The sequence below is a fragment of the Bidens hawaiensis genome, unplaced genomic scaffold, assembly GCF_021521415.1.
Source record: "Bidens hawaiensis isolate Kalapana, Puna unplaced genomic scaffold, B.hawaiensis_p1.1 tig00017238_1, whole genome shotgun sequence".
NCBI lineage: Eukaryota > Viridiplantae > Streptophyta > Magnoliopsida > Asterales > Asteraceae > Bidens > Bidens hawaiensis.
Window position 1 is genome coordinate 520,911 of NW_027492608.1, and position 12,291 is coordinate 533,201.

General features: G+C 36.4%; 2 protein-coding genes across 2 annotated transcripts; both read right to left on the reverse strand.

Moving 5' to 3' along the window:
• Positions 1-218: 218 nt before the first annotated feature.
• LOC143553429 (uncharacterized) lies at positions 219-4,065 on the reverse strand. Its single transcript, XM_077043427.1, has 7 exons — positions 3,928-4,065; positions 3,281-3,345; positions 2,499-2,691; positions 2,337-2,423; positions 1,897-2,271; positions 1,094-1,241; positions 219-1,021 (listed from the first exon to the last, which is right to left on the reverse strand). The coding sequence occupies exons 1-7, from the start codon at positions 4,063-4,065 to the stop codon at positions 450-452; spliced, it is 1,578 nt and encodes a 525-aa protein (XP_076899542.1). The 3' UTR covers positions 219-449.
• Positions 4,066-5,054: 989 nt separating this feature from the next.
• LOC143553437 (succinate dehydrogenase subunit 6, mitochondrial-like) lies at positions 5,055-7,390 on the reverse strand. Its single transcript, XM_077043436.1, has 3 exons — positions 7,203-7,390; positions 5,495-5,601; positions 5,055-5,352 (listed from the first exon to the last, which is right to left on the reverse strand). Exons 1-3 carry the CDS (start codon positions 7,361-7,363, stop codon positions 5,204-5,206), a joined length of 417 nt encoding a protein of 138 aa, XP_076899551.1. The 5' UTR covers positions 7,364-7,390; the 3' UTR covers positions 5,055-5,203.
• Positions 7,391-12,291: the final 4,901 nt, after the last annotated feature.

Sequence of the window (12,291 nt, forward strand, 5' to 3'; positions counted from 1 at the left end):
AGCTAAGTTTAAATTCGGTTTTGTTTTGCCCAGGAGTTTTTGGCTTGTTTAGAACTTTTTTTTTAAAGGTTGACCAGTGAGTAGTCTTTTAAGCTTGACGTCAGCTCGAGAACCGAGAACCAATGGATGCGTGCCACATGACACCCATTCTATTTCTTAATGAAAAGACTAAATAAAGAAGACATTACTAGTCAAATACATTAATAAAGACCAGATAATATGACGAGCAAACCACTGTACATAAAATATTAAGTTGTCCTTAAAAACCAGATGTCAGCATAAACTCCATAAGTCTAAAAACCAGAATATTGACACCATAGAATCCTAATATTTGCTTGAAAAAACTTCCTATCAAAAGTCAAAACCAGAAGGCGGTAAATTAAAAAAAAATGTCGAAAAAATCAATGGTGACATGTACTGATGTACCAAGTTATCGTTGTCCCTCTCGTTCAAGATTCACATTTGGTTTGATCTTTTGAACAGAAACTAGCAACTGGATTGTTGGAAACCGGCACTTGATCTTCTTGAACGGGCTCGATCTTGGGCTTGGGCTCAGGCCCGTTTGGTGAGCAGGACGGTGTAACTTCAGATGACACATTCATATCTTGGCATGTGGTAGACTGATTCAACTGAGCCACTGGTCCCACTTTCGGATGCGATTGACTCATGTTAGACCATGGTGTGTTTGGTGAGACTCTAGAACAGGGTGCACGGAAATAGTCTGGACCCATGTGAGCCCCCGGTGCAGGCGGTGGTCTAGTTGTTTTAATATGGATTGCACCCTTAAGCTGCTGCTGCTTCAGTATTTCTGCAGCAGCTGATTGTGTAGCAATACGCGCGCCAGCAGCAACTGCAGCTGCTTTCACAGCATCCGGGCCCGATGCAATTGATCGGTTTGGAAACGGTTGAGACCTCGGAAACTGTTGTTTTTGCCCAGTAAGGGCAGAATCGTAATTTTGTGTGACGGTGGTGGAGGTTGGTGGTTGGTCAACATTGGTTGGTTGAGCCGGAATTGTCTTGCCTGTTCCATTAAATCTCGGTTAGTGGCATCCATATTAAAATTTAATAATTAATTTGAATAAATAAATTGTACCGTGGGAAGAAGCTGGCTTTGAAACATCAACACCAGAGTTGTCAAGGGCCATGTTAAGGGCCCGCCGAGCTGCTAATTGTACCTCTGAAGGTTGCGTACCTGTTTTCGCAATTGGTTGATTTTGACGTTTCTTGATAATATTCCACCTCTGCAAATGATAGTTATTCCATGTTAAGATGATAACTTACTGAATAACAAGCATTACGATAAAAAAAAAAAGTCAACCAAAACGGGAATATGCCAAAGGCTTTAAAAATTAAAACAGCCATTTTAAACGAGTTAACCCCCCACCCCACCCCCCATTTTTTCACCTCTAAGGTAAACACGTGGATTAAATGATCAGAAGTTAGAGTTGCAAGAAAATGCAATAACGATTTGCAACCGAAATAACCAACATAACCGAACCAAAATAACCGAACCCAACCCAAAACCAATGGTTTGAATTTATGTTTTTCAAAGCCAAATTTCCGGTTCGTTTACGCTTTTGCATGCACCAAAAATCGACACTTCTTATTAAATCTATGGATTAACATTTTTATTTTTAATGTTAAGTAATTTAGGCCAAAATGTGTAATAATCAATTAATAACTAGGTAACAGAAAATATTTAGGCACATGTTTCAGGACCAAATTCATTATTCTGGGTCATTTGATTCAGCCCAAATGGTAAATCCAAAACCGAATCCATTGTGGAAACTAAACGGTTTTCAAAAACCAAAACCAAATGGCTTACAAAAACCAAAAAACCGAATTTTGGTTTGAGCCCAGAACCGACCCATGCACACCCGTAGATAAAAAAACAACCTGAGACAGCTGTGAAGCGGTTCTGTCACCCTTAAAATCCGATTTCACAATAAGGGTCCAATTCCCTTCACCATATTTCTCCACAGCAGCAAACAGCTCTTTATCTTCTGCTGCAGTCCACGGGTTCCGTTTCCGCCTTGGTGGAAAGTTAGTGTTTGCACACCCATTTACAACCTCCAATCCTTCAGCAGCAGGAGCCGTTGGAAGCAGTTGTGTCGGTACAAAAACCGGAACCGAAATATTGACCCCACTCGCTGAGCTGGCAACTTGTGGATGTTTGGATTTGGTTCTCGGTACGTTTATAATCAACGGTGCCTCGACGACCAATCCTTTTTCTATGCATGACTCACTTGGCGCATTAGAAGCCATAAGTACCTAAAAAATCCAATTTTTTTGTTAAAACTGCTAAATATTAAATGACAAAATTACCCTTTATTTACCTTCACGTAAGCTGCAGCCTCTGCTGAAGCTTCACTGCTAACAGTCGGGAAAGCTTCAAGTTCACATTCTAAATCACTATCATCATCCTGCAGATTCAAGTTTAATAAATTTAAAATTTTTTGTTTTGTAAAAAGATCAAAAATAAACAATCGGATACTTACTACAGGCTGAGCATCTTTGTCTAAGTTGTCAAGTAACGGGTCGCAGTACGCGAGGTGGCGCCACAACATTTGATACTCCCTCGGGTTTGTTATGCCGGTTTTGGTATGTTTAATAATTGCATGCCAATCTATCTTCACATCTTGAAGTTGAGCCACTTCATGAAGCAAAGTTAGAATAGTTGTGTGCGAGTACCTTCAGTTTCACAATGATAACAAATTACAAGTCAACATTTGTATATTATACATCAAAAGATACATTCTAAAAACTATTCAACTTCGAGGTGTTTTTTTTTCTCTTTCATAACTATCCAAAATAACCAATTCGAGGTGTTCATGTTTGTTCGGTTATTAAAATAAACAAACTTCCCACCAAACAGTTCATAACCGCTCGGTTCGTTTACAGGCCTAGCAATTGGAACTGAAGTCTATACATGTTGCTCATCTTTTTTCTTGAAAAACCCAATAAATAATAATTTTCAGTGTTGTAAAAATCCCGATTAATTGCAAAGTTGCCACCCCACTGCCGATTAATCCCCATTTGTTCAAAATGGGACAAAAGAGAATTTTATACATAAAATTTGGAATATATATGTATATTTGAAAATATACATATAACTTCCAATCCGACCCCACCGCTACTAGCGATTTTTACAACACTGATATGATAGTAGTAGTAGTAATAATAATAATAAAATCGATAGAAAGACTGTATTTTGACACTACAATTGGAAAGTAGATGGATTTTGTTAGAAAAGAATAAGAAATTGTTATAAAAGAAGAACCTTTGCAAGGTAACAGAGATGGCTTCTTCGCTGATTGACTCTTTCTGCTTCAGCTTCAGCTTCTGCTGTTGATGCATTATTTATTAATTATTAATGCTTAAGTCTTTGAATGAATTTGATTGATTCAATAGAGATCGCATAAACCCTAAAAACCCTCTCAATTTTCTTCTGTTCGTACTTCGTTGCGTTGCTTCGGGAATATAATAATAATAATAATATTAATATTATTTAATTTAATTTAAGAGTCAGTAATCATTTTCAAATCATTATTTTTTATAAGTTAATTTAAGAGGAGTAGAGTGCTAAAATTTTCAAATCTTTTTTTTTTTTTTTTCAATGGACAATTGAGGTATCCCTTCTTTTGTCGATGTCATCCAAATTACTATCTTCGTTAGTATTTTAACGTTAGATCAGAGGTGTTTTGGTCTTTTCATCTATATGCTTATTTTATAGTTTTTAATCTCGTTCAACTATATTAATTTATTTCGACCAAATCCGTGATTTTTGCCCATGACATTTGCCATTTGACTATCTTTTTTTAATTAATTCATTTTACATAGAAGTTAATGATTTTTTTTGTTACATAATAAGTCTCTACCTCTTCTCATTCCTGTCACAACTCATTTTACTCTCACATTCTTGCTAACCTTTCCAATTGTCGTCTTTGTAACTTTGACTTTTAGAGTCAAAGTCGGGCTCCCAAGTCTTTCAAGTTTCTTATTCTTAGTCAAAGCCCGGGTAACTTTTACATATGTTTTTCTATACATAGTCATGATCATTGTCATGTTGTCAAACCAATTAACAATGGTGGTAATATATCATTCTCGCATTTGGTTCGTTAAAGTTCGGTTACGTTTAAAGTTTCAATTTTCCCAAGTAAATTATATAAAATCTAATTTTTAAACCTTTTGACATTATTTTCACATCTTAAAAATGTTGGGCACAAACCCGACTCAACCCCGAGTTCATGTCCGACAAAAACAAACTACTCGCTTAACCCCTTCTTTTGTTAGTAAAACCCGGTTTTGTATTTTTATGCAAGTATATATGGGTCGGAACTAATATCATTGATATAAATAAACCTACGAGTCGTGTTCTGGTTTTTTAATCAACCCGATAACTTTTTCACAAACGTAACCCTTTAGAAACGATTAATTGTAAAATATAATAGTAATACACAACCACATAATAATATAATTAGAGTAAAAGTTACATGGACAGCCCGAGTGATAAGTCAATGTAACCTTTAAAGGGTGACCTTTAACACAAACGCGCGCGCACACAAACGCACATTCTTCTTTGTCGGTGACCTTTAACAATGATCCGACACTACTAGTTCGTCACATCTTCAAACCATCTTAGCACATGTCAACCTCTCACAAACTCAACAAACCCCCCCCCCCCCCCCCCACCGGGGTCTCATTTCCTTCACTGTCCCAACACTACTGCTTCGTCACATCTCCTTATGCCTGGTTCACATCTCAAAGCTCTCTGCTCACTCAAGTTTTCTTATATATCCTGGCTTATAACACTAGTCACAAGCCAAATTAAACTTTAGATACAAAACTACCTATAAAACTCGTAAATTACAAACCCGTGCAGGTTTGTGTTCTAAATCGTTCACATTCCTAAATCTGCTAGTTACGAAAAAACCTATTAAGTGATCAATGAATAAAAATTCAACATAATTACTTGATGATTATTGTTAAATGTTAATATCATTAAACAAGAAAAGTACCATAAAAGACTTCCAGCACGCAAATCGATTCAATCATTCAATCATAGAAAGAACTGGCCATTGCATTATGTCATTTTCGGGCTAAAAAGAAGCAAATCTTGGAAGTTTCAAAGCATGCAAACTACATTCAACTTATTAGACAACAACCTTGTCCATGATTGATTTTCACAAAACGACGACGACTATCATCCTTGAGTCTTCTTCTGCCACCACTCCATGAACTTGACCTGAGCGGCCATGGTGTCTAACTTGTAAAGTTGAAGCGAATGGTTTGCAATTTCTTGACCAAAGCTCATCCCGAACACTGCTCCCGCTCCCAATGAAAGCGCAGCACCTGCAATTCACATCACACATTTTCTAAATTCATTTTGTTTTTAAAAACCGGAATTTGATTTACTGAATTACCGGTCGATTCAGGTTATGTTTTATCTCTAATAGGTCAAAATAGGGCCCGATAAAAAAAGTTAACCGTTTACCATGGGGACTTTTTGAATATTTCCAAGCAAAGGCTGCAGTTGACAGACCGCCGACTATGCCTCCAACAGCTAGAAACTTGACAGCATCACGAGTCTTCTTTAGCTGTAAATTGTAAAAACCAAGTTTTATATTCATTTAAAAAACTATGATAAAAGTAGTCGAAGAGAAAGGATGTTAATCACATAGTCATCAACTCATTATTACAAAAGATTTTTTTTAAATGAATTTTAGTCCAGAAGTTTACTACAACTTACAAAGTGAAGGTAAATATGAGTTGTACATCTATCTATAACCAAGTAGACATTTTTTTTAAAAAAAAAAGCACAACATTTTTCATATGTATGTAGGTAATGTAAAAAAGAAATAACAAAATGATTTGTATTTTTTGTATGATGCAACAGAAGACCTAAGTTATATCATGCTCTATTAAAATGTCTCGTTTGACCAAAGAAGCTGATTACTATCCCTGATTTCGAGATGGTTACAAAGTGGTTATAACTTATAACTTTGCTTGTACAAGGTGTGAAATTACAAAATCTCCATAATTACAATATTTTCAGGTGAAATATACAAAACTGAATACAAATTCTCCCGTAGGGGATGTAAAACTTAAAAATGTTGTATAGACGTATAGTTACAAAAACTTAGAGTGAAATTTACAACTTAACTACAACTTGTTTTAGTTTCAGGTAGGGGCAAAAGTATTCAACTTAACGCTATATTAAAGATTATAAAACTAAAATGTTTACTAAATTAGTTAAAAGAAAGTAGGCAGCCCCTAAACACATGCATCGTATGGCATCACAAAATACCAAGTGGACCGGGTATAAAAATGATTTATAAGCTAGAAAAGGCATACAGCACATGTAAGTAAGAAAATTCCAGTCATTATCTTTGCATTGTATCTTCTGGTTTATGGAAGAACATGAATACCCTCAAAATCTATAAAAAAAATGCATATAAGATATGACCAAATCTCAACTAAAATGATTTTTATTCTTAAAAAAAACTCAGCTTTGGGTATGAAGGTCAAATCCGTCATTGTATAAATAAAACTAGATATGAATGAAAGGTTACAAACTGCATCTGATAACTAAATAACCAATAACACATCTTACACAATAGATTAAAAGGCAATACACACAAACACATACATTTATACATACCTTGGTATATGAGATGCATCACCAATTCTAAACAACTAAACAAACCAAATATATTATAATCTAATACACTGAAGAAACACAAACATTTTACCCCTACTTGTATCAAACCGAGGAACCACAACAAATTACAAACTGCAGACCTAGCTAGGGCTTGGTATAATTCAAAGCATTATCTGTAAAGCTCGTGAGTTTTGTTTCAAGCTCGTTTATTGATAATTAATTTATATATGTTTTTAATTTAACTTATTATATATTTTGAGTAAACCTTAGACAAGCCTAAACTCGAACGTTACCGCCTCTGCGCTGTGGAATTAACCAATACAGGTCCAAAGAAGTAAACCTTAAAAGGCTCGAGCTCGGACTCAATAACTAAACAACCTTTATTTGAAATCTAGCAGGTGAATTAATTAACAAGTAATTTGTATATACGCCTAAGTTTTAAGTGTTAACCTAATCAATGAATAGGAAACAAAACAACTAGATAACATAAAGACGGATGAATCAATCAATTAATTAATTAATAAAATAGATAGATATGAGTGGTCCGTGAATCGGATCGGAGGCGATGAACTGTTCGACGTCAGCGGCGGACCATGACGGCAAAGGACTATCACGGCGGAGGTAACGGTGGTAAATCCGGAATCTATCTTTGACTCCTTGCCATAACCATGCATCTCCTTCACTCGCCATTTTTCTCTCCATAACTCTCACTTTCCTGCTTGCTTTGTTTTGTTTTGTTTTTTTCCTTTATTTAATTATTAAGTGTTACACAATATATTTTATATTTTTTGTTTGTTTTACTTGAATGAATTGTTTACGTATTGAAGAAACACTAAATGACCCCGACAGATTAAGGATAATCTTAGGATTAAGTAGATGCTTCCCACGAGGGTTAGGTCCGGCAAAGATGGTTATTCTTCTCAACCTGCAAAACAGACACCGTAAGCTCGTCACTGAGAAGGGGGGTTCCTCCTTGTGACCACCCTCCGGCGTGAGAATCAGACTAGGTTGCTCTGAATATAAGTATATATAGAGAGAAATAGCTAGAGAAAAGATGATGATACCGTTCCAAGGTGTTGGAGTATTTATAGCCGAAGGTAGGTTTCCAAGCAGGTACGGCCAGCTGTATAATATTCCTTTTCCACCAACTACGGGCTACGTTCGTGCCACGATGGGAGTTTGTGGGTAGGCAGCGGCTGATAGTGACATTTTGTACTGGAGCGTGCTCCTCGTACTATTGTCAGTGAGCTGTCACCCTGTGATTGGTTCATGGGCTGCTTTTGTCAGATCTTGTCTATTTGTCCATACCTTGGTAGGTATAGTACAAAAGATCTTCTGGAAGCGTACGGACTGGCTCTTTTGGGCGGGAATATTCCCGCCCTGCTCATTCCTTCTTCAGGTGACGTTGCTGAAGTATAAGAGTTAGTGCCTTATGCGTGTAGCCTTACTGTTAGTGCGGGTAGCCTTCCTTCTTGGCTTGTACCCACAGCTGCGGGGACAGGCAGGGTACTGTACCAAGGGAGGCTTTCCTGCGGGAACAGCTGGCTTACTGCGTGTAAGGTCTTCATCTCTCTGAGCATGGTGGGTCCTGCGGATCCAGTTGGTCTTTGCGCAGACGTACCTCTTTAAGGTGGGCTTTGCGGGTCCAACTGGGCTTTGCGGGGACCTACCTCTTCACGTATTTACCTCCAGTTTCAGCGAAAACGCATCATGCCCCAAAGGGTCACTTGTGGTAAAACTCTCATGATCAAACTAAAAATCTCCGTCTTCTTTAATTGAGTCACTCGTGCCCCTCATAAACTATTGTTTGTGGGGATAAGAAGCCCTCAAGAGCACCCATAGCGTATGGTCTTAGGGGTTGTCTGGAGTTTCAAAACATCTTGTTATGATGTTAATAGATTATAATGTGTATTATTAAGTTTCAACAATATGGCCATTTGATCAGGTTCATTCCAGGTAGCAAAAAGAGGGTTGAGGGTGGCCTTTCCATCGGTAATGATGCTCAGAAGATAGTTGGAAGAAGATAGTTTGATAGATGGGAGATGGAGGGTATGGCATACGTATCAGTCACGCATGTGTCTACATTGAAGTTACGTTTAGTACGATAAATATAATAACCCAAACTTTTGTATTAGATAACAAACGAATAACCATAATTTTAATATAAATATTATTTTAAACTGTAAATGGTATAATTAATAATAATAATAATAACATCAACGGATGAGTGTTTTGAATAAAATATGAAATTTAAGAATTTGAGTTTGAGCAAGTTTACAACTTGTAACATTCCAGCGAAAACTTGAGCAACAAACAACTAACTTATTTAGGAATTTGATTGTGTTTATAACTTGTTTAATATATATAAACGATAAAGTTCCAATGATATCGATTCATCAAACTTTAAATCTTAATCTCTCTCTGTACAACACCACAACCCCGCCGGTTGCCGTCATCACCTCCGCCACCGTAGCAGTCGCCTTTGGTTGACGCCAACACCGCATTTCCTGCTCTTCCGAGCTTCGCCATCACCACTGCCACTACTTGGTTCGTCAGGAAACGCGACACCTTTGCCGGAAACTTTCTGACGGAAACCACCGCGACCGCTAACGATCGTTTTCGGAGACAACCGTCACAGCCTCGGACGCCTTAGTGGTTTCAAGAATCACCGGAACCTCCGCTCTCTGCTCCTCCGAGATAAGCCGCCACCGGAACCCTGATTAAGTATAGTTGCTGTTCACATATTGCGGTAATGACTTGATTTTCTGCTAGTTAAAATACAATCCATTATTATGCTTAAAAGTGTTTAGATATGGCCATTACCCTGATGAATTTGGTTCCTGTTACTTTAAAACATGGTTTCCTTTAAAAATATGGACATACCTCAAGATTATAAAAGTGAGTATATGTTAGTTTTGTGATCGAAAGTGTCATAAACTTATTTTTCACCAAGTCATTGGAAAATTATTTTAATTTGCAAAAGAAAGGGATGGGTAGTTTTAGTTAGAGGTTAACTCAGTAACTAAAATCAAATTCTTGTTCATTAGTTGAATACATAATAAATCTAACGTTGGGTTCATATTACACATCAGTAGATAATTCATGTTATAATATGAATAAAAGAAAAGGAATTCAACCAAATCATATAATGAATCCCTGGAATCTAATATAAAATTATAATTAAAGTGTAGGTTCTAACATTACTTGAGGGTAACTCGACCCCGTCTGCTTTGCTTATAATCATATAAGGTACGGTTTCTGTTTTTGTTTCCTCTTAGTATTATTTATATTCCGTTACTTCGTAGTACGGATTCTGTTTTTTTTCTTCACTCATAGTATTGGTTCTAGTCCATTTTATATTCGATGTCCGTCACTTCGTAGTGCGGATTTTTGTTATCTAGTTCGGTTTATTCGTATGATATGTTTATATTAATTTTATAGCATGCAATAGGTTATATATATTTTGAATTCATTATTGCATGTTCCTGTTTAAATATCTTTTAGTTATACGACTTTAGTTCAGTACTCTGTTACCCGAGCATTTCTGACTTGTCGTTGGGGCGTCAACGACATGGCACTTATCGTGACAGTGCGTAATCAAAGTTCACGGCGTCTCTGAAAGTACTCATGTAGTACCTTGGCCACTTAGAGGCGTATAGATCGATCTTAGCTCCGACTCCTGACTCCTGACTCCTGACTTCTGTTTGAGATGGAACAATGTGTGCACGCCACCCACACCGTCTCTTTGGTGCATGGACTAGCTAGCTGTGTACCCCTCTGTTTAGGCTCTGGGTGCTTCCGTATTACACGACCTATTTATTTTAACATCATCGTCGTGTATTTTAGTAATTATATTTTGTTTCGCTATATTTCTGGTCCGTTTTGATATGTTATCTGCATTTGATTAAATTTGAGTATATTCAGATTACGTCCCGATCGTGTATCGGATTATGTTCGCATCTAATTATAGTTCGGTCTAAAACGTGGTTTTATATCCGCAATAGTTTCAGTTCTATTTCAGTATGTGTTTTGTCTTATGTGTGCTTTTACCTATACTATTGTTCTTTCCGTTACTGGGCAATTTTTGGCTCAGCCGTATTTTCTTGTTTGTGTCTCTCTTATTTGCTAGTGGGTAATTCGGGAAATCGGGGAGATCAGTGATGAGAGTAAAATGAAGCTCAAGAATAAGGACTTGATTAAATTTTCTTTTATTTAAGAATTTAATAAATTTGACTTAGAATTTCTTGTTGGGTTTCTATAGATAATTAATACTTAGTTAACCATTTAACTAGTCACAATTAAGGCGGAAGCGTGATATTTACAAACTAAACATATCTATCCATATGTATATATATGTATATATTACAAGTTTATATAATATATGTTCATGAACAACCTAGTTTATCCATGTCATTAGATTACCAATAATCTATATGTTAGAAACCCGAGGCAAGGATCAAGTAATACGAGAAAACTAAACTATCAAAGCTTGTAAAACTTACATTCTTAAACCTTTAAGAGATGTAGTTGATGGTTGAAGAAGATGATGATGTGAATGCTAGACTTTCAAAGGAAAACCCTCAAACGGAATATACCCCGAGCCTCCAACACACACCGAGCTATGTTAGGAAGCTTAAACACCAAAAACCGAGACCCGAGCCTTCCTTTTCTTCCTTGGCCGTAAACAAGAAGAAAGAAAAAAAGGAAAGAGTTGTTGTTTTTGGTTACTTGAAAGTCCTTTTTAATAATGTATCTTGATCATGCATAAAAACAATACCCATGGTGTTAGGTATTTGATCATGTATCTCATACCAAATACATGACATGATTTGACCAAGACAATGGGGTGTGGGGCCCACCCTAAAACCGGCCCCAACATGTATTTATTTTTTTTTTATTTTTTTTTTTTATTTTATTTATTTTATACTTTATAAAATATATAAACACCCCATCTTTTATAAACCATTTTATAAAAGAATACATAGTTAAATAATCATTCCAATAATAATTATTTGAATAAATAAATTAACCAATTAATTTATTTAACACTTTCAAGTAAATATTCAGAAACCCGATTTTCTGAATGTGTCGTGTTCTGTATTTGTCTTATAGATCTTATCTTAACAAATACATAATTGGTGTGTGTCTAACTCGTTATTGGGTATGACCCGACTTGGATCAAACACGGCTAGCTACATTAACCTAATTATGTGTCTCGGGCATACGGTATTCCAACATTTCTTTCTGTGTTTTTAACTCTTTTGGTTGCCATGGGATTCTTTTCATTTCATTTAAATGGTTTTTGTTTGGTCTATGATATCTGTAATAGTGACACGTCAGCCTGCTCCGGGTTGGGGTGTTACAATAAAACATATAGAAGAAGGGGGGGGGGGGGTAATTCATTTAATGATACACGAGTAAAAGCTAACACAAGACTACAGCATCAATGGGTATATGTATGAAATTGTTTTGACATGATAAAATTAAGTATACCCTAAAAAGTCATCACTTTCTAAATTAAATTACCCTTCACTCATCATCATGTATATCTAGGTGATCTTCAGCTCTCCTCTCTGCCCTCACCAAACAGTACATGCCATTGTCACAATGAGGCAAGCCATATATCATAA